Below are 22,564 nucleotides of genomic sequence, written 5' to 3'. Positions count from 1 at the left end.
GCATGAGGCCAAGGAATAAAAGGTATTAAGTATTGAAAAAAAGAATGCTCCAGGAATGTTAGATAACAGTTTGATCATAATTATGAGACATACCATAGTGATACGATCACTTTGATAACCAGGGTGTCTAATGTGACACAGCGAGAAGGGAAAAAAGCAACCGCAATTAACAGGTGTTAAAATTTATGCAAAATAGGAAATCATTTTCTAAAAAATTTTCCTGGCAGCTTTTAAAGGCCTTATGAGAGCTAAAGATAGTTCATTGAAATCTATATCCTATTTTTCTAAATAGCCAAATATGCGTCACAGAATGCAGATATGCTAGCCCTGCATTAATCTACATTTTTTAATCACACTGTGAGGAACAAAAGCATAAGACGCTACAAGGATCATCATACTAAGCACGTTTGTAAGAGACATACATGAAAAACGTGCACACTGTGAAGCCACAATTTTCTTGCACTTGTTTCAGTTCTTACTATGTGTTTTGGCGTAACTTAATTTACAAAATTCTGCAAATGCAAATGCGCAAAAACATTTAAACAAGTTATATTCATTCCTTCAGTCTGATCATGCAAAACAGTGTTTATCAAAGATTTTTGAAAGTGATTCTGTGACACCTCCGATCTGAGCAGTAGTAAAACTGCTTTAACTCAGCAACTCACGTCTGCATTTGTCTTTTTTAAACCCTTCATTATCCTCTCTGATCCCTTTCTAACACAACCATCAGAATAAGTAACAGCATGCTCAGCTGCATGCAATTTACTTACTGGTAATGAACCACGTTAACTCTTGTACTCTAAGTCATAAGGTATTATAAAAAAAAAAGTGTACCACGAACTATTTGTCTAGAACAAAATAAATTTCATAATGGTATCATTCTAGAAAGTAAACCCCTTAAGTTTTGATGGGTTTTGTTTTTTATATAAAGCAAACATCTAGCTTAATATGAATTGTTGCACAAGGCAGGACACACAATTTTAGTTTATTTAGACTTGCCTTCTGAGTTCTGCCAAAATCCAAAATTCCTAGCAACACTGTGCAAAATCACAGTCCAAAAGTGCGACTTTTTCCATGGCACAGTACCAAGTGGACGTTCACTGGTGGTACGTGTCCAGAACTGTTGCCAGCACGTTTTAATGCTTAAGAACAAACAGGGATTTTCCTATTAGTGCAAAACATTTCACCATTTTCAAAGTTATCAGTGTGTGTTGAACTATACCAACCACAGAATCGTCCATTTTACTTCCATCTGAAATATGGATGTAATTTAAGTGATTGAAAATGCTTCGGTTCTCCCAGATTAAAAAAAAGAAGGCATGAAATTCTCACAGCAAACATCCTTTTTCATTTGGAACATTTTAGAAAACACAGTATTTTAAAATTTTTTATTGACAAGAGTGTCCTTTGCTGTAACTCTCCAATAAATGACTGGCTTAGTAATACATCAATATTAGAAGATGATATTAGATAAATTATCAATCTCTGGAAATTAATTTGCTCTTCACTAGGTTAAGTCTGCAGAGACCAGCTATATAACACTTTTCACATGGAATGAAAGAAGGGCTCCTTTACTGTCACTATTTTAACAAGCCTCAGTATTTAGCAGCCCTATCCTGTTATTTTTAGTACCGTTTCTCATGCTAATGGACTGATGACACATCTGACAATAGCAGATTTGTGGGCAAAATATCTGTTCACTGAATAACACAAATTATGCCTGCAGCTATCATGGAGATCTTACACCCATTTTCCATCATGTACTAGATATATGCAAATGTTAGTGAAGTTAGCTGTGGAGATGCCTGCTCCTGTGAAACACGTCAACTTATTCTGGGCTATAGTTCAGACTTATTAACAGCAGTCCAGTTACCCCAAACCTGAAAAAAATGGCACTAAATTACGTAGTACCTGGGTATACACAGACCAAATTCAGTCTTCAAAAATTAATTTACCCCTCAATACATATAGACAAAAAGCACAGAACTAGTGCAACACTTTTTTGCAACCACTCAAGCTATAACACAGACTTAGGATAAGCACAGATCAGTCTCTACTATGACATCCTGAAGGACTTTTTGGTTTGGTTTTGTTTTGTTTTTTTTTTTTAATGAAAAACAATTGTAAACCACTTGTGGTAACAAATACAAATGTTTGTAACATTCCCAATTCTACTGAAAAATGAGTAACAGTTCACTTTGAGTGACATGAAAACCCAACCTAGGTAACAACTGCTAGAAGCACAGCAACATTTCTCTCAGTTTACAAGTCTAAGGACACTGATTCTTACAGAGAAACTTCTGCTCCAATCAGAACAGATTATTCAATAACATGTATCAAGCTCTACTGAAAAGCATAAAAATATAACTAGATGCCTGTGTGTGTAAGGGCTGATATGCTCATTAGTTAGTGCTTAGAGAAAGACAGGAGAAAACCATAAAGATGGATTTTCTTTTCTCTTTGCCTAAATTTATGTACGTAGACATTAGCTCTATGCTTGGCTTTGTTTTTTGAGTCAGAGGAATAAGAGTAATCTCTTTAAAGTTCTAAATATGTGATTTTGAAAAAAAAAAAAAAAGAAGTTTCATATGCTTCTTGGAGAAAAATATTCTAAAAAGAAAATAACAGATAAACAAACATGCACTTTTCCTCCCACTCTTTTCCTCTGTTCAAGGAGGGGGCTGATAGCTGAAGATGAGTATCAAAATATTTTTTATCCTAAGGCAGCCATGAGGGATTATAACATTTCACTTCAGAACTTCCCACAAATTCCAGTGTCTTGAGAATGGATCCCACAGTCTTTATTCCTAGAAGCAGCAAGGCTTGTCCTTCCACAAAGCTGTAAATTAGGAATTCAAAAAATCAAAGCTGAGATTTCCTCTGCCAGACCGTTATTCAGAAGTGTCTACAGTGGCAAAGAACTACTCAGAAATGGAGGGAAAGCTCCTGGAGTGCCAAGGCCTGAATATCTTTCTTAATATTCATTTAATCACTTCACCTTTGTTGTTTGGAACATTTTCTGGAAAGCTTTGTGACAGTCAGACTTACATTTTACAAATCAAAAACTGCATTAGAAAGGTAACTGCCTGGAAATCTGCCATCCAGTGTTATAATGTTAACATACGGATTTTCTTCGGATTTTAAGACCTCCTCTGGCTTGCTAGCCAGTCAGCCAAACACATGGGATGAGTCTGGGAGCAACCGCCTAAACTGATGCAGCGGCTTGCTGCCCCCTATGGAGAAATGAATCTTTATATAGCTTAATGCTCTCAGCAAACATATCCCGCATTCAGGAGAAGGAACGTATGCTTGAATATTTAATTATTAAACACAATTATTCTTAACTGTCATGAGAATGAAACAGCTACTTTGTGTTGGAGACACTGGACTCGGATTGCAGCAACAGGTGTAGGAAGTGTTGGAAGACCCAGCCTAATTTTAAAACTGATCAATTCCGGAGCTGCTCGCAGCGTAGCCATGCCAGTACCAAGTCTCATGTTGCCCACCCAAGCGGATTCTGCAACTCCTGCTACATTTTACTGCTACGGTTATACAGCTGGTAGTGTGCAGGATAATCACTTTAAGGCCAACTTACACTTAAAGCACATATGTAAAGTGACTGCCATGCAGACACAGCTCAAGAGTCACACCTTTCCACTATATACTCGCTACCATCTAGGAAGCTGATGACAAATCACTGCAAAACTGGAAACTTAAAACTACTGGGGCAAGAGAGCAAAAGAGGAAAACACAGGTTAGATATAAGGAAGTTCTTTACAGTGAGGGTGGTGAGGCACTGGAATGGGTTGCCCAAGGAAGCTGTGAATGCTCCATCCCTGGCAGTGCTCAAGGCCAGGTTGGATGGAGTCTTGGGTGACATGGTTTAGTGTGTGGTGACCCTGTGTATGGCAGGGGGGTTGGAACTAGATGATCTTAAGGTCCTTTCCAACCCAAACCATTCTATGATTCTATATATATAAACAGTTCCCCTTCATAAAAAGGGTCATTAATGGTCTGTTTTCCTCTTCCGATATTAATGCTTTTAAGATGCTCTTACATTGCCAACTGATTTCAGAATTCATTCAGATAAATCCAAATGAAGAAAGACTAATTGTTAAAAAGTCCAATATAAATACAAACATGTTTAGTGCAATTATGATCAAAATCGGGGGATGTGTCTATCTTGGTTTTGCCTAACATTGTCTTAAAAAGTTGCTAGAAAGGATTGTCAAGAAAACACACAGTACCCTAGAAATAATTTCTAAGCTTCAGGGATTTCAAAGTCAGGTCCCACCACCTAAGGGTGGTAAGTCTAATAAACGCAGCTCTCTTTTGCACTTTCTTAAATACAACTATTTAGTTACATTGAATTTTTCTTTATATCCCAAAAAATAGCCACAATATTACCCCAACCCTTCATCTTCCAGATAAGGACAGACTGCTGTAGTAAATTCAGAATAATCCCAGGCTGCTAACAAACACAAGACCTAAGGAAAGCAGCCCTGCTGCTGAGTGAAATCTGTGTTGTCACTCCTTGGTACAGGTTCAATCATTTCTGCAGCCGTGCAACAGATCAAACTGAGCACACCAACCTGCTAAAACAAGTTTTCAGCCAGGTGGTTCCCTGCTCAGTATCATGCTCATGGGAGGTGTTACGGCAGGATGCTTTTTCAAAGGCAATGCCAACTTGAATCATTCCTCAAAGCAAGCCTCAAGTTTTCTTGAGGCATTCTATGTGTTTTTCATGCATTTCCATTATGCTTAACAGATGCTACCAATCTGGGTTGGACCAAGTTCAAATCTTGAAAATCTGCAGAACTACATGGTTCACAGAATCTCCCAGAAAGGTGTCTCATTCTTGAGACATTTTCAAAACAGAGATATGAAGAGCTTTATTCCTTTAACTGTGTGGCCAAAGAACACGCATACTTAAAAAAGTGTTCAGATCAGACAAAAGTTTCAGTCAGTTTATGCAATTGCCATCGCACCACGAATTTCAAGGGAACAGCAATGATGCATGTCAGTGGAGTGCATCCCATTGGCTTTGTGTAACCTGTATTTTATGTCCAATACCCTATTCTTACATTTGCTTGAAAATTTGCCAGCTTGCCTCCAAACAAGTAGAGGCACCAAATCCAAAACAAGAAGAAGCTCAAGTTCCTCTTTACTCATGTACTATACTCCATATGTTAATGAATAAGGGATAAGTAGTTCTATGACAGCTCCTAACGACAGGAGTAGACACCTTTCTGTAGATGAGAGACAGCTGGACAAAAACCTTGTGTTCTGTTTAAGAACTTTTGCATTTGAGGACATTTATCCAAAGTCCATTAGAATATGGCTGCCAAGAACGGATAAATCCCAAAGTCAAGGAGAAGTCAGAAACATCTCCGGAGGTAAAAGAATACAAATTATAATCACATCCCAACTCCACACGACATATACATCCATGCCATGATGCATTAAAGCTCAGCAACATTCAGCTCCTTAGCTGGAGACTTCAGACACTTGCAGTGTGTGAGGAGCAGGATCCTTGAAAGCACTGTTGTGATACGGAGGGCTGCACCTCTCAGTAGTGATCACCTGTACTTCCTTACTTAGTCAAAACATTGATTTAAGAAAAGATGGAGTTAGAAGTAGTTCAGCCGAAGTAAACAACATTTAACAGTGCTGTAACAGCCCTGAAAAAAGAGACCCTACAGAAGCCAGCATGCCGCAACAGACTACCATGTGTTCTTAGTGCAATATAGGAATCCCATTTATTGTCACTTCCAACAGTACTGCCAAAAACCTCTGAAGCATCTGCAAACACCAGGTGAACTAATAGCTTGAAGTAGCAGATAAAAATAACCTGTGTGTTAGAAAAATGAAATGGAAGAAACTGCACATGATTGAAAAGAGGTCTCCTAGTTCATCACACCCTGCCTTTCCCATTGCAGACACTATAACCCAAGACACTTAAAAAATACTGAATTCCAACTTGAAAGTAGGTAGGTCCCAGCCTCTCTTCTGTTGCTCCAATGAAGTGACTATTCCAGAATGCATCTTTCATGCCAGCAATAGACAATACAGACTTACTACAACTCTTCTGTTATGATTGGTGGCAGCACTGTCCAAGACTGTTTAACAATGCTGTTATGTTGTAATAGCACAAGAACTCTTGAGAAGTGGTATATTTTGATGCAAATTTCAACTTGGTGATTTAAATAATGTGCCTCTTGGTGACAGCCACTGTAGAGTTAATGCACATCTATGCTACTTCCTTTTTTTTGGTGATGCAAGAATCTTGCTAAAATTATATACAAATACTGCAGGTTATTGTTATGCTGCAGGGAACACTGGGAATGAATATTATCTTGTCAGAGGAAATACCAGCTAAAGGAAGAAAGATACAATCTGTGGATGCAATGGATCATTTTACTTCATGCTTGGGGGACTAAATTTATGCCCATTGCTTCAGCGTATGTACTGTAAAGATTTGGAAAAGATACCAAGAGGATACCAACTGATCAATCAACACAGCAGTTCTTATGGAATGTGCTATCTACTTAGGAACTGTAGCAAAGTTAAGTTTCACTGCCCACAAGCTATCATCACTTACTTCTAAATCAGTCTTCTTAAGGAAGAGAGATTTATGCCACAATACAACCAATATGGTGCTGTAAACCCCAGCAGTTCTTGAATCTTCGTCAGCTAAGACCCACATTTCTCAAGGATGATTAAAGCCATTCCAACTTCTCTGAAAACAGGTTGCTACACAGAGGAGGGAGATCCAAGCTAGTGCTATAATTCTTACAGCAAAATTAAATGTCCAATGGTAGAAAACTGGAAGATAGTATCAAGTGGAGCAGAAGTTATGAAAAGATTTGAAATAGAGCCATGTAAGAGCAATTGTGGCTCAGACTACAGGTCCATCCGACCTCCAGAAGTTGCCAGAATTTGTCTAACAGCTGTAGTACCTGAAATAGGCTAAGTAGCAGAAAACACTGTTAACCTTAAGCAACAGTATGGCTTGCTTAGCTATTTCAATTAACACTTATTTACTAGCATCTATAGACTAAATCACTTCATGTTATACAGAAGCATAAATGAAAGCTGGAACTCTCAAGGCTCCACATCTTGCTTGTATACATCTAGCTCCACCACTGCAAACCTTAGCCTAGGATAAAGTGCTCAGGAAGAACTAGAGCCTTCACTTTCAAACCGTAACAAGATCTGTATTTAGGACTACATCAGAGGTTTGCACAGAGCAAGACTAAAATTCAGAGGGAATCCCCACTGTGCAATACAAGAGCATTTCCTTTCTATTTAAGATTACAGCTTAGGGAAACAAAAAAAAAGTGTTCACACATTATTTGACTTCTTACAAATCCCAAATTGGCTTCCAAAAACTTCTGTAACATGCAATAATTTGACTCCATTCTCAGCCTTGTAAGCACATGCACTTCAGTGATTGATAGGAGTGGGATATTTACTTTTAATCCATGACACTTTCCATAAAGGCAATATGAATGGTATCCTGCTTTACAGATATGAACCAAGGAACATCCACTTTCAAATAAATTTAATTTTTCCTGCCTGCTGCATAATGAACAGAGGCAAAGACAACAATAACACACAGATATCACCTTCTGACCATCCAACCAGGAAAGCAGACAAAATCCTTTACCACAGATTTGAAGGCAACATCAAGATTCCTGCAGTATGTATAATTTAGTAGCAACTTCAAAAAGTTTTAAGAAAAAAAGTTTATAAACCAGCTTAAAAATTTGGCTCTTGGAAAGTTTGCTGAGCATCTTAAAGATGGCCAAGTTATTAAAAGAGGCACTGTAATGTTTTACTGCAAGTGCTGTCTTAACCCTCTGTTACAGAATGTGATTATTTCTACAATATTTTTCTAGCCCATTTTGGGGCTGAACATTTTTGTATCTTTTTTCTTCTCTCCCTCATTAAGACTCTTTCTGATTCCCATTTCATCCCCTACTTTCCATCTCCACCTTTCTCTGGACTTTAGCAATCAGCACACATCACAAAGGTGTCAAAATGGAGGCAATGGCACCTGTGTAAAAATGAGATGCCATTTCTCCTCTTAGCTAGCAAATACTTTTTCCTCAGTCTGAAGAGAACCTACTACATGTTCTACTATATGACCGTACTCTTTTATGGGGAGTCAGTTGAGCATGCGTATTCTTAGATGATGGGGCATTTACCTGCCCCCTCCTCTTCTCTAAGAGAGAAAAGTAGGACAGATCAGATCCCCACATAAAAATTTGAAAGACCGTGGACCTCTTCACCTTTTGGTTCTGCATTAAAATTAGGATATTACACTTTTTCTCTCCCGTGCACTAACCAGATAAGCCATCAACCCATAACTGGTGGCTGCTCTGCCAAACTGGTTTTGCCTTTTATATAAAATACTTCACAACTTTAATGAAGAGCAACAGCAGCTTCTGTACGTAAGCATTTGTTAGCAAGCATGGGGGTTACCAAGAGCATTAATGGAAGAAAACATAAATCAAGGCCTAAATAAAAGGCTTGTAAGTTTTACATTTTTCTCTCCTCACGAAGACTTTACCTATCAGCCAGTAGAAGTGACTTAAGTCAGCTGTAATAAAGGGCCTGACATTAAAAGGATATAATTTGGAGGAAGGAAGTTCCAGCTTAAGACCTGATTGGCTAGTGCAAGATAGCGCTGAAACACTGAAGACATCTGAGCATTGAGGTTTTCCCGTCTGCTGAATTCCTGAAGTACCTCTACTGTGAGCATGAAGATCTGCCGCAGATCGTCCTCCTACAGTCAGGACGAACACAATATATTAATAGAGTCAGTCATTAATTCAAATATTGATTAAAAAGAAATACTTTACTAAAAAGAAAATAATTTTGTTTTCACCCCATTTTTCATTAAAATACAGAAAATATTCTGAAGTTGTAAGTCAGACCCCCCCCATACACATACTTTTGTCAAAATTACTAAATTGTGTTTGTAAAGAATAAGAAACAAAAACCTTCTCATAAATGCTAGTCACTAAAAGAAAAACTTAACAATATGTTTTAACAGCTGGTGGAGGAGAGGGTTGGTCTTTGGCATGAAAAAAAGTTGGTAAGTTGTTCCACAACAGTCAGTTTAAAGCAATGCCTTCACAAAAACATTTCTGCCTGGCCAAACAATACATCTGAGACAACCAGACTACACCATCTGCAATAATATTTTTAAATACATAGCTCTCCTTGGCTTTAAACCAAAGCTATATTTAAGACTATCATTGTTCCAGAGAGTATTCGTTTTGTTTGCAATTGGTAGCCAAGGAATTAAAGAGTCCAACCACATAAAGATCTGTAGCTCTACCATTAATAAAATGTGAAAAAAGGGACTGCACCTTTTTGACACAAGTTTTTTTAAAAATACATTATCAACTTTCCTGCAGTAGCCAATACCTGTATTTATAATATATTTGTTATTAAATGCTGTTAGGCACACGCTGTACCTGAATGCACCTGGCACAAGAAAATACTTCCGCTTCTAATTGCTTACATTTTAGAAAGACAGGTAGCATATATTATATAGAACTAGTTTACCTGAAATATACGTTTACAGTTACCATGGAACTCCATGCTTAGTCCAATGTTGCTGGTTTTACTTGAACTTGAGAATTCGCTCAATAACGCCGTTAAAATGGAACAGGCCAAAGTTTGCTATAAAATAAAAGGGGGGGGGGGGAATAATATAACTAAAAGATGTCCAATAACGTAATACCACCTACAACTGTGAGATCATCACTGAAAAAATGGAAACAAACTTACTGCAATCCATTTTCCAGCCTTGCTGTTCACTTTCTCTCCCTGCACACAGGGCTTTACAGGTTTCAGGGAAGATTCAGTTTCCACTTATTTCTATTTATCTAATCCTTCAGGCCACTCTCAAGTGGTTTATCCCTTGTTTGCATTTGCTACACTTACCATGTTGGTATTTAATAATGATTAAATTTATACCACCAAAAGCGAAAAAAGCTGGTAAAAAATAACACCTACAATACACCATCGACTACATCTTTTCCTTCTCCCCTACCAAGAAAAAGGAGAGGAATATGCAGACAGCTCTGATGCATGAAAGCTTCTGGGTACCTCCCTCGAAAGCACAACATTTAAAGGTTATTTCTGAGGCTTGTGAAGCTACTCTGTTAAAAGACATCTCTGAAGCAATATAAAAATTGGTGAGAAAAAGGCACATTAATTTTAGAGAGACAGATCCATAAATACTGAAGATTTAAGTATCTTTTTCATTCTCAAAATTTATGGTAAGGTAAATCAAATGCTTATCCTAAAACACAGCTTAAAAGCCAACCTTCCATTATGAAACACACTGCTTCAGCCTTTGTTGCTGTTTTCTGAAATTAAAAAAAGCTTTTTTTCCTGATGCCAAAGTCCAGTAACCATCATCACCAGTTTTAATATATTCTTTTTAACTGATCATGACACACAAAGGGGAGTAAATACTGTAAAGTGGGGTTGCAAATAGTACTTCTGAAGTGTGCCATACACTACTGTAATAAGCACTACAGAAAGTGTATACTGATGATACAAAAATACTTCTTGACAGAGAGATGTTCTTAACAAAAACCTTCAAAATTACTGGCTATCCTCCCAGACTGTTTGGAGCCAAGGTGCCAGGGATGGACAGAGGGACAGGAATTGTTAAAGGGTCATGCATGCCAGCAAGTGTCCAGGGGTTAAACAGAAATATGCACACTACCTCTGAACACCCGAAAGATTAAAGTGGAGATGATACTATTTATGCAAGCTCATACAACAGCTGAGACCAGTGCCATCCACCCACCAACTGCAACATCTTTGTTCAGAAATGCCTCTGAAGTCAGTACCTTGACCCCCCAGACAAGTAGTTATCTTAGCCAGTATACACTAAATTAACATTCTTACTTGCTAAATAAGTCCCAGACAGATAGAACATAGCAGCTTCATTATAATATATGGGTTTTCTCGTCTACTGTACAATAAAGCCGTGCAGTGGACCAGCACATTGCTCCTCAGTCGCTAAATCCATGCTTTCACATTTTAAAGAAATAACTGTTTATTTCAAGTGACTATTTCTCATCTACAGTCACTACTGTCACACATCGCCTATGACAGAAGCAGGATTCTGCCAGTGAAGAAAAGCATCACACTTTACTCCAGTAAAAAGTGCTATTTTGTCAGCTCTATACCGGACTTAGAAAGATTTCTCATTAGCTCTAACATTTCAGTATTTTATTTCCAAATTTCTGTGTAAGCTATTCACGCAATAAGTATTTTTTATTTAAAGGAAATCCATTTGATCCAGTATAAAAAATTTAGTGTAGGCTAACACTGAGTTTTTAATTCAACATTAAAAGTTCCATATGAAAAGAATTAATCTGGATTAAAAAAACCCCAAACTAAACCTCCTCCCTCCACCCCCCCTACGTCTCCTCAAGTTTGGCTTTAGAACAATGCTTCAGATAAGAATACATGTTTTTGACGGAATAATGCAAAGTTGCCAGAGAACACGGCCCAGTTTCATTATGTGCCAGGAGATGCAGAAATCCCACGAGACTGTCTAAATACTTTTAAATGCAGGCTTTTATTTGATGCTTGAATTACTGACACACTGATACTTTTCAGCTCAGAGAAGACATGATTTACGGGCATCATTAGTTGCAATTACAAATATGTATGGTTTGATGCTCTATGACATACATTACCATGTGGTATTAATGACTACAAAAGTAGAACAGCCTGGCTAAAGCTAAGATGCTTCTGCTCTATCATACGGAGATCTTCACACCAAACCACCATCTAGGACAAGGGCAGAGGTGCAGACCACCCATCGCTTGCAGTTGGCTGCCAATCATTGGAAAATAAATCACAAGTTCAAGTGACAGGTAAGGAGCAATAGAGGAAAAGAGGTTTATTCCCACTGTGATTACAAATAGTTAACATTAGCTGAAATAATAGATGTTTTTCTCTTTCCAATTTCTCCAGTGGATTTATGTGGTATATAATAATTTACCCCTTTCTGTTTGGAGAGTAAGGTGCATTCCAGGTTTTGTCTGCGTGCTTCTCTCCTGATTTCAAGGAGAAATTTAAAAGGAAGGTTAAATTTTATGATTGATGGTAAAGAAATCTCTTCAAAGATGTAAAGAGCAATAGATGCAGCTAGGCTGACTGAATCCAAGAGTCTGATGAAGCAGCCTGAGCAGCGACCTGTCCCCCTGATTTCAGTAGGAGATATTTCATGTAGTTCTGACATCAGTACCTGCTTTGAGCATGAAAGGAGAAGCATAAAGTTACTACAGATTTACTCCCCCCAGCAGCCTAGCTTACAGTGAACACTAGGGCACACTGCATCCCTCTGCTCTCCTCTCTCCCACTGAATTCCCAGCATCCCACCAACTCTTTCCCCTTGGTATTTCAATACCTGGGGTGCAAATCCTGTCCCATTCCCTTACCATCCCAAGGGTGCTGTGTGCATTGCAGGCACATCCACTTCTGTCACTATCTGCATCTGCGCTTACCCCTTGAATCCACATGGAACTGTAAGTATTCCTGTATATTCAGGTCACCAGAGCAAGAGAAGATCAAACATTAGATATGGGCCAGTAACTTAAAATTTATTGCAACAACAGGCTGAGAGGAAATTGCTTGAGATTTGTTTCCTAGAAGGCAGGTGCCAACCCCCAGGAGTTGAGCTTACAGACAAGAGCAGAGGAACAGATCAAGACCTGTAACCTGTCATCGCAATGTCAAGCATTTGAAGAGAGCTGCGTACAAAACCACCACTGCTTCCTAAAACTGCCATAAGACCTACTGAATTCTTCCGAATACACAGCAATACTTCAGAAACTCTGGGATAAAGCTTAAGTAAACTTAACTAAAATTTTACTTTATGAAAAGTAATTTTACTCAAGTTTAACTACTAATATTTTGAAATAAATTTTTTTATCTACATATTTGTTTGGTATGAAGACACTAAGTACCTCAACACAAATGCAAGCTATTGGAAAGATTTCCAAAATCTGAAACGCAACATAATTTCAGATAAACCAATACAGTTGTGCTATGTGAAATAAAATTACTTCCTTACGCATAATAAAATTAAATGCACTCAATACATGTAAAGTTCTACAGTGTAAGTTTTTGGGGTTTTTTTTTTAAGGTTTTTTTAAGGTTTTTTGGTGGGGGGGCGGGTTTTAAGGTTTTTGTCACACCATAGAAGAGATTAAGAATCCAATTTAGTAATACCATAAAGTAATAAGTAGAAAATGCACGTGACTCTGGGCATCATATTAAAAGTCAGATCTGAATGTCTATTGCGCAGTAATGCCATTAACTTCATACCAGTAAGAGTACACCTCTGAACCTAGCTTGACTCACTTGCTAGCAATTTCTCTAGTTCTGCCACAAGTACATACCCAAACAATAACCCCATCTAACAAAATAAAATACTTCTCTTGTTGAGAGCGGGCTGCCTCTGAGAATAGCTTGGCACTCACCCCAGTTAGCTTTATTACCAGGAATAAACTTTATGAAAGATCGCTATACATAAAATAGACTCTCAGCTGCTCAAACAGAAGATCAATGGGACTTGTGATAAGAGATTAACTTGGCAATCAGACACCCAGTAGTGGTTTTCTTTTTGAATTACTTTAGTAAAATAGAGACACTACAGAAAGACCATGCACCATTTTAACAGTAAACAACATTTATGTATCATTAATAAAACTCAGATGCAACTAAATGCAGCTTATTCCTCCAAATGGAATGTACCCTATAACAAAAGTTAAAGCCATAATGTTTCAAGGGATTTCACACTTGTGCCTGGACTGCCCATGGAATAAGTGAACAGTTTCATTTGTGGGTAGTTAGGTTACAAAGCATCTGAAAGGAATAAGAGTTCAAATACAGCTTAGGAAAAAATGGACATGTGGTACACCAGCTCTGAGGCAGAAAAGCCAACAGACAAAGCAGAACGAACTACCACACTGAAAATGTTTCCTCTGTTCTGAAAGTCAGAGCAGAGATACAGCTAGGTTTGATTAAATCATTCATTTTACTACAAAGCCTAAATTACCATGCAACACACCCCCACCTTCTGCAAGTGTCTTTTATATCTACAGAAAAATGAATAAGTATATTTAAGAGAATAAAAGTCTCACCTGAACACAGCATATCATAACATCTACTCTGTTATGCTAGAATATGCATTTAGAGGACTTTTTGTCTCCATTCATATAATGTAAACTCTGTAATTGAAACCAAAGGGAAGCCACAGAAGCATTTAATACTATCCCTAAACAAGCTAATTTTAAGTTGCACAAGAGCAGGAAGAATCAAAGAGTAAATCTACCAGAGGCAGGCTTTGCTGTGCTGCTCCTAGGTGATGAAATTCTGTAATTAGAATGTATTAAAAACAATTTTACAAAATAAATTGTTTAAAGCAAGACTTCCTTTATAAAGGCAGTAATAGACTTCTTCCCTAACTTCCCTGAATAAGCACAGCTGTATTTGCTAATATTTTCAGAGTATCTAAATCCCTAGAATGTAAGCTGCAACTCCAAATGGAAAGGTTAACAGGATGGCCACAGGGCCAAGAGAAATACGATTATGTACAAAGAGAAACCCAGGAGCTGAAGCAGTAGTTCCCAACCAAAGAAAACCTGAATATATTCTGAAGAAATATAAGCAAATATGTTCTGAAGAAATAAAAGCAGGGACCAGGAAGAACACACTGGATTTTATCTGTTTGATCCTTCCCAAATGAGCCAACTGGTGGAAAAAAGCTGTAGAGCAGAGACAGGATGATAGGAATAGGACCCACAGCTGCAGTTTTGTGCTGTCAGCAGTTAAGGGACCGGCTAGACAGCGCACCCCTTTCCTCCCATTCTCCCTTTGCCACAGTGCAAAGACAGATGACCAGCACGAGGTTAACCCACCACACCTACAACAGCACAATGGGTGAGACCCTGCTTCCCTTCCTTGGGGGGCACCAGGCAAACCAAGACAGGGAAACCCCCAACGCTGAGCTGAGAAAGAAAAAAAAAAAATAATCAATTCCTCAGTGACTCACTGGGGGCCACAGGAAGATGATCTTGTGGCATGCGAAGCATGCAGGCTTTGGCCAAAGAGAGAAGGGAAGTAGCAGCCTCCACTAATAATGGAAGAGGTCCAGGCAGAGATTGCTGGAGCACAGGGTGTAAAACATGGTTTTCTTTGTTTGTCTGGGGACAGGTGAGGTTGTGAAGCAGAAATCAGGAGGTGAAAAAAAAAAGTGAAGGTCTGAAAACCATTTATCTAGGGGTAACATATCCTCCAGGTTCTTGTCTGAAATGCACCAGTTGAATCTTCACTCCTACAGTAGTTGCAATCCAAGACTTCCAATTAAATTCAAAATAATTAATAGCAAGACTAGCCATACAGCTCACCATCAGTATTGCCCATCTTTAAATACACATCATTCTGGCAAATGCTGTTTGGTGGCAGGTGTTCCCTCTCCCCCCACTTTTCTCAGTACTCATTCCTGAACCCTCTTGCCCACCTCTGCCTGCCATACTGTCATACATGCCAAATGAGCTGTGTTACATGGCTGTGCTCCACAGCAATCTGCTTAAAGAAGAAGAAAAAAAAAATTAAAAGAAAAAAAGGAGGTTAGGAGGGAGAAGGCTGGTCGTTCTTACGCAGAGTCCCACACATACCCAGTTTATCACTGAACGTATATATTCAGAAGGGCACTACCTCTGAGAGGAAGAGGTACTAAAGACAGAGCAGCTAAGGTCAATAAACTTCTTAAAGAGGCTTTTCCCCTCAAGCCTGTTTATTTCTGTGTCACCATGGTAATAAAAGAAAGGTATAACACATGGAAAAGGCATTATTTCTTCTTTCCCTGTGAGTCTCTGAGGTCTACGGGGGAGGGCCTCAACATGTGCACATCTCACAAAACGGCAGAATTGAGGAAATGAAGGGTCCTGGGTGCCACACATAAAACAGGGGTCACACATCTTGCCTCTGAATCATGTCTCCTCATTTCCCAGCCCGGTCTTTGAAACTGTGCTCTACTGTAAGTGATAATACTGGGAGCTATCAGTTTCGAATATTAAGCTGGAATTTTGCTGTACTACATCTCCAGTAAAGTAGGCTCTCTTTCAAAAGAAAAATCAGACAACTTTAAAAGGCACCCTGGTTAATAAAACTACTAAAAAATTACTTATGTTTTAAAGTTCTCTTAATTTGTATTAGCAAGTTTTAGCCTCATATTTGGAGTAGTTTCTAGATCCCCAAAATTCCCAAACCAATCTTTAACACACTAACTTAAGCCTTTATAGAGTACTTGTCAGCATGAAGGAAACAGCTTAAATATCCTGGTTTACCATCTGGTTTTTATACTCAACATGTCTCAAAGGCAGTAAGGTTCATAGGACCAGGTAATAATTTTATTAGACCAGAAAATACAGTTGAGGGTATAGGGGGGAAAAAAAATAAAGTTTTTGTCAAAATGTGAAAGTCACAACAGCTTCTCCGAATCCTACCCTACTATATGAGACAGCAACAGCTAGACAGGGATACAGAAGTAAAATTCCTCTTAAAGAATAAAAATAAGAACCATAAATGCTAAATAACTCTAAGTAGTTATCTATGCAGCCATTATTACTGACATTTCAATGAAGATTAATGCCTAGAGTTTTGCTTATTTACATTTCCTACTGTTAAGAGTAAAATCCATCCACAGCACATTCCTCAGCAGTTTTAGGTAACCTGATGCATCTGAATCTCCATTCTAGGCCAACCATGAACATTGGGAAATAGAACAACAGAGTTACAGATTTTAAGAGAGAAGGAACTTTTAGGATCTCAGAGCAACTCCAGTAATTCTTGGCAAGTCTTCTTGCATTTACAGAAAAATTTAGGCTTCCGGTATGGAGCTTTATACTAGAATACATTCTACTATATGCATTGTAGATCTTAGAAAACACAGCTTCTGTTGCTTCCCAGTCCTGTGTCAGGTCTACAACAGTTGGACGCCTCTGCATCCACCCAGCCATATTCTAGAAGAGAGAGAGGTATGACCCATATCCTAGCCCAGTTTTAAACAGAGTACATCTGATGGTTGTTCCAGTTCCTCCTCATGGTAATCAGTCACCTTAGTGGCCAGAATTCCTGTCCTTCTGGCATGGATGACAGACAAATGAAATCAGCTATGAAAATACAAAATATTCTAACAAAAAAGAAAAGACCAAGAAATTAAACACATTTATAGTTGAGAAAAATTTGGCCTACACAATTCTCCAAAATTTTCAAATCGGTGATAGAAAACATGTATTTAGCATTTTAAGACTGGCCCATAATACTGTGTCTACTGCCAGAAGCTCTGTCCCCCAGAGATGAAGATTTTTTTAAAGAGATCCTAAAATTGCTATTGGAGGGAGATCAGACTCTCCTTCATAAGCAGCAAGATGGCTTGTATTGATGTTACAGGAAGAGCCAGGAAAAACAAAACCAGGAACTACAAAGCTAATCCTTGTCCTCGCAGAGGATTACCACCTAAACTCATTTATAAATGAACAGGCGGCCAGACTCTCTATAGTTTGCTTTCCCTTCTCAGACTAGGGTTTCTTCCAGGAGATCCATAAAGGTCCATATGGCAGAGAAGCAGCAGCAGGATCCAACACTCCAGGTTCAAACCCTGGCTGTAACCACGCACCCTTCTCATCCCTGTAGTATTACCTCTCCTTAGTGCCCTGTTATTTCCTTAACATGTACACCGTGTTCCACTATTAAGAGGCTGTTTGATACTAAAGCCATCTTTTTCATCTCCTGCCCACTTTCTTCTCATCACTATTCCTCTCCTCCTCTTCCTTCCAATCTCCTTTTTGGTTTTTTCTTTTTTTTTTTGTTTTTGTTTTGTTTGTTTGGGTTTTTTTTTTTTTTTTTGTTTTGTTTTGTTTTGTTCTGGGTGGGGGTTTTTTTCATTTTCTTTTTTTTTTCCCCTCATTCTCAAGAGTTCATCCATCAGTCTTGCTCCCTTGTCAGTTTGCCACAGCATTATTCAACATACCTTCAAGTTCCATCCTCAAAGTACACCCATTTCTAAAGATATTCTAAACTAGTACTCGAGAAGTTAAGGTATTAAGCACATGAAATCCTGCAAAAGGACACATGCAAAAGACAGTACCACCTACATTCTCTGCTGTCCTTATTACACCAGCCTTCCTGACATGACCATGACAAGATGTTACTGAAAACTCCTGAAGATTTCATGAAGCAGGAGTGCCTAACAAACACAAAACTAGTACAGATGTCTGACAGGAACTGGGTGGAGGGTTGCAGGGAATGGAAAAGATTAAGTACCTACTCTATTCTTGTAAGATAAAGAAGGACCAGAAAGCTTCAGAGCCAGCAGAGAGCAGAAAGCAAGTGGGAAGCAGGTGAGAAACTACTTTGCTTTTTTAAAAAGGACTTTCTCTCAATTACGAACTGCAGTAGAAAGTCATTATCAACAGCTAAGAGCCACATTTGAGAGCTTTAAATATTTTTAAATATGAAGTGATCTGCTGCTGACTCTGTATGTTACTTCTCAGCTGCTGAGTGAACCTCAGGTAGGAGGACACAAATGGGTAGAGGCAGTAGGTCAGAGGGAACATGGAGCAGAAGCCTGGGAAGGATACAGAAAGCAACCAAGATACATAACAGAGAATCACGAGTCACAAAGGTATGACAGACTTCTGAAACTTGATTGTACAAGGCTGGAGGGAAGAGTGCACATCACATCACAGGGAAGACATGTTAAGAAACTGGAAGGAGTCAGGAAGGCACAGAGGGCTGGAAAACATCTGCTGATCTCTCCCAACACCCATGCCCCAGCCTCCTCCCTGACTTGGATAGAGGCCTGTTTTTATAAATAACTAATGCAAACATGCCTCCAGTGAAGTACAGAAACACCTGTGACACTACACGGCACTGTCCTGATGGTACATCTTGGATCTTGAAAGCAGTACCACTCCCTTAGCTACATACCATAGCCTGAAGCACCCTTAGTTGAAACTTCACACAGCAGCAAGGCAGCCACAACACCATGGTTCCATGTAACCTGATGGGCACAGCTGAACACTACAGAGACACGAATACAAAACCCACGAACACACCCACCCATATTTGAAAAGGTAAGTGGATATTCTATTGTACTAATTATTTTATACAACCTTTGAAAGTTGTTATATATTTATATGAAAGGCATGCCCTGAACCTGTCAGCGCTCAGTTGTGGCAGACACTGTGCTAACACACAATTTTATTACTACTTATTATTGCATATGCCAAGTCCTGTGTCACATGAAGCTGTGCAAGTACCAGTTTCTCTTGCAGTAAAGTCTCAGAAGATTACAAGAACATTTTTATTAATAATAAATATTTTATAATTTAAAACCTCATACCTACATGGGAGCATGTGTTTATAATCAGCTTGCCAAAGACTAACAAACATATTCTGTGCCTTCCAGAAAGGATGTTCCAGCAGCATCGCATGTCATTTTTTGCTACTGAGTCATATTAGCATACCAGAGTAGAAAACATCATTATATACTCAAGACATTTTCAATACCATTCTTCAAGCTTGAGCACAAATACTTTGAAAAAACTATGGAGAAATTAATGCTTGTGAAGAAAGGTGGATAAAGGGAAACTAAAAACTGAGTCTAACTTGGTCTCTGTATGGTGGCAGTGAGTCGAACTTGGAGAGTGAAATATTACCCCTTCCCCCAGCCAGAGCTCCTCTGCAATGCGCTCTGTTCTGCAGCAAGCCTGGGATGATATACTTACAGCAGGCAGTCTTAGCTTGCTGTATGCTGTTCAGTGTAGTGTGTCTGTGTATTAGTGCATGCACAGAATACAACTGTTGAAGTTGGGCTATGCAAGAGCTAGTTCAAAGACGACTTCTCTGTCAACATCCAGGTTTCTATCTGCTCCACTTTTGTATCTTTATGGAAAGATCATATACACTGGCATGTGTGAAAACTGAAAATCTCAGCTGTAACTCCATTTTAATAAAAAGGCTATATTTCCTGAAAAAAAAAGAACCCTGTGAACTCAGCATTGTTCTAAACAGACACCCACTTCTATCCAAGTTACAACCAAAAGGCTAAAATGTTCACCTTAAGCTAAATAACTGTGAAATTAAAGTTTATAAGTGTAACTGAAATTTCCAGACCATAGAGGGGTATCACTTGTGCTCAGAGGTGACACACTATTTTTAGGACCATGACATGAGCTGCATTACTGCTGGTACACTTTGACTGAATTTTCAGAGTTAAACATTTGCCACTCACATCTTGTACAACTGCTGCTCTAAACGCTCAGCAGTGTTATGAGCTGGTTCCCCCCCCCCTTTTTTTTTTTTTGAGAAAAGCTTCAGTTAAAGTTTCAGCATGGAATCTACACACACTTCGATTTTCATTTGGTAGGAGAAAAATCACCTCTCTTTAATCTCTAGTTACATGCCTCTATTATGACCTATTCTAAACTTATCTCCTGGCATAGCAGACGGAATTTCACTAAATGCATAGATAGATATTGGACACCTTGTTTCCACTTTGAGCTCAGTATGGAAGGTAACACTTAGCCCTAGAAGTATGACATTAAATCAAGAGTAAGTTTTGTATTTCCATTCCACATTTTAGTTCCTCACGCCCCTTTCCCTCCACCTACCCGTCACCCAGAGAACAGCAGAGGCCTATGCCTCTTGCTCGTAGCCTATTCCAACAGCTGAGCTACAGGAGGGTACAGTACTGCACAGATGGAAGGGGAACAGTGTGTGAAAAACTGTCAGCTAATGGAAAATCCATTCTAGATCATGCTAGCTGATTTATTAAAGAAACCCAGAGAAACCACAAAAATCCAGTGGCACTTAGAGCAGCTATTCAACGCAACCTCTTCCCTAAAAAAATATGGTGTAATTGTGTACCAAAAAGCTACACATGCTACTCCTAGTCCCAAAACATTCAAAAATCTCCAACTTGGTGAATGATTGCTTGAATAGCTATCAACTTAAATACTAATTTTAATTTTTAGGTAAGAGAAGTATACAAGACTTCTTTGTTGCTAAGCATAGATATATAGTATATATATATAACTTATGCTGCTGATACAGATTGCTTAAATTTTGAAGGAAAAAAGCCAAAATACTTACCACAGTGGGGTTCCCACTGCTGATCAACTGGCTGACTTCATGAAAAATGCTTTTGCAGTCAATTGATTTGTCTAATGATCCCCGTTTCACTATCACCGCTACTGCTAATAGAATCTGCTCCCGAACATACTTTTGAAGGCTGTAAACAACATTGCAAAAATATATTTGCAAATAATTCTGAAAATAAGTGCTCAATAAAATTTTCAATACAGTTCTTTTTCAAACATTTCGTGTGAATTCATAAGCAAAAGCTGACATCCCTACAGAAATCAACTAAGTGTTAAGAATGGAAGATAAAATTATTGTTGAAATGGTCTTCCACCACTACCCTGGGAAACCAAAGACTATCCTGGAAAAATCCAGACTTTATGCAAATTCCTACATGTTCAGAAGTATATTTTCTATACTTACTTAGGCCTTTGTAAGACATAGGTTAGAAGGAATGTTCGCAGTGACTCGATGCTAGTTTTTTCCAAGAGAATCCATTCTCTTACAACTGCTTCCATTATCGCTGTAGCTGCTTGAAAAAGGACATAGTCCACTTTACTAGTTTCTGTGGAGAAAAACAAAGGCAACTTGGGTATCAGAAGACATACATGTATTTAGCTGGTATGTATTTCCAGAAAAAAAATAATGGCATTTACTGTTCTTTATTATTAAATGGTCTTCTGTTGCTAAGAAAACAAATAATTTACATCTCAAAGGGGAGAAAAATAATCAACCCAATTATCAAATGGTCCAACATTATGAATCAGTGACTCAGGGGAAGAAAAGCTGGCTGCCCAGGGCGACTGGGCCAAAGATCAGGAATAAGAATGCTAAACCAACTGTGGAACAAAATAAAAATTATGACGGATTTAGTCCAGATACATTAAAATTGGATTAATTTGACAGGCATGCCAGAACTGAAGACGCCTCTATCATTTGCATGCTTGCCTTTGGCACCAGCAGTGCATAAAATTACATGTATTTGACAGATGATAATGAGAAGCACTTACACCCAAAGAAAATATTTGTGTTTTATGATCACAGCAAAAGTTTTACAGACTGGTGAATTTAAGGTTTACTACATCATGTTCAAGCTCCCATACTTATCTTGAGGTAATCAAAATGTAACTCCCCACCACAGTGTAGGAATTATTAGCCCTTATTATCTGAATATCTGATTAATTTTTATATAGATGCACTAAAGAAAGTAGAAAAAGATGTTATGTAAGAAAGTAACACTCTGTAGAAAACACAGAAAGAACATTCAGAAAGGGTGCAGCCACAAGGTGCCAAAAGCATAAAATATGAAATGGTGAAATAAAATTCCTGAGCAAGAAGTGGAGTTTGAGCTATGGTGGGAGATGTG

The 22,564-nt window shown here is 38.5% G+C and overlaps 1 protein-coding gene across 2 annotated transcripts in view; it reads right to left on the bottom strand.

Annotated features, from left to right (window-relative positions):
- Positions 1-22,564, bottom strand: part of XPO4 (exportin 4) — a 79,548-nt gene that overhangs the window by 32,246 nt on the left and 24,738 nt on the right. For both annotated transcript variants that reach the window (XM_030475797.1, XM_030475796.1), the window contains exons 3-6: positions 21,622-21,763; positions 21,211-21,349; positions 9,580-9,696; positions 8,638-8,791 (exon numbers count right to left, since the gene is read on the bottom strand). In XM_030475797.1, the coding sequence (XP_030331657.1) occupies positions 8,638-8,791; positions 9,580-9,696; positions 21,211-21,349; positions 21,622-21,763 (552 nt within the window). The remainder of the gene's footprint in view (positions 1-8,637; positions 8,792-9,579; positions 9,697-21,210; positions 21,350-21,621; positions 21,764-22,564) is intronic.

The sequence above is a fragment of the Strigops habroptila genome, chromosome 2, assembly GCF_004027225.2.
Source record: "Strigops habroptila isolate Jane chromosome 2, bStrHab1.2.pri, whole genome shotgun sequence".
Taxonomy (NCBI): Eukaryota; Metazoa; Chordata; class Aves; order Psittaciformes; family Psittacidae; genus Strigops; species Strigops habroptila.
Note: the sequence above shows the minus strand (reverse complement) of the source record. Positions and strands in the feature narration are given on the sequence as shown.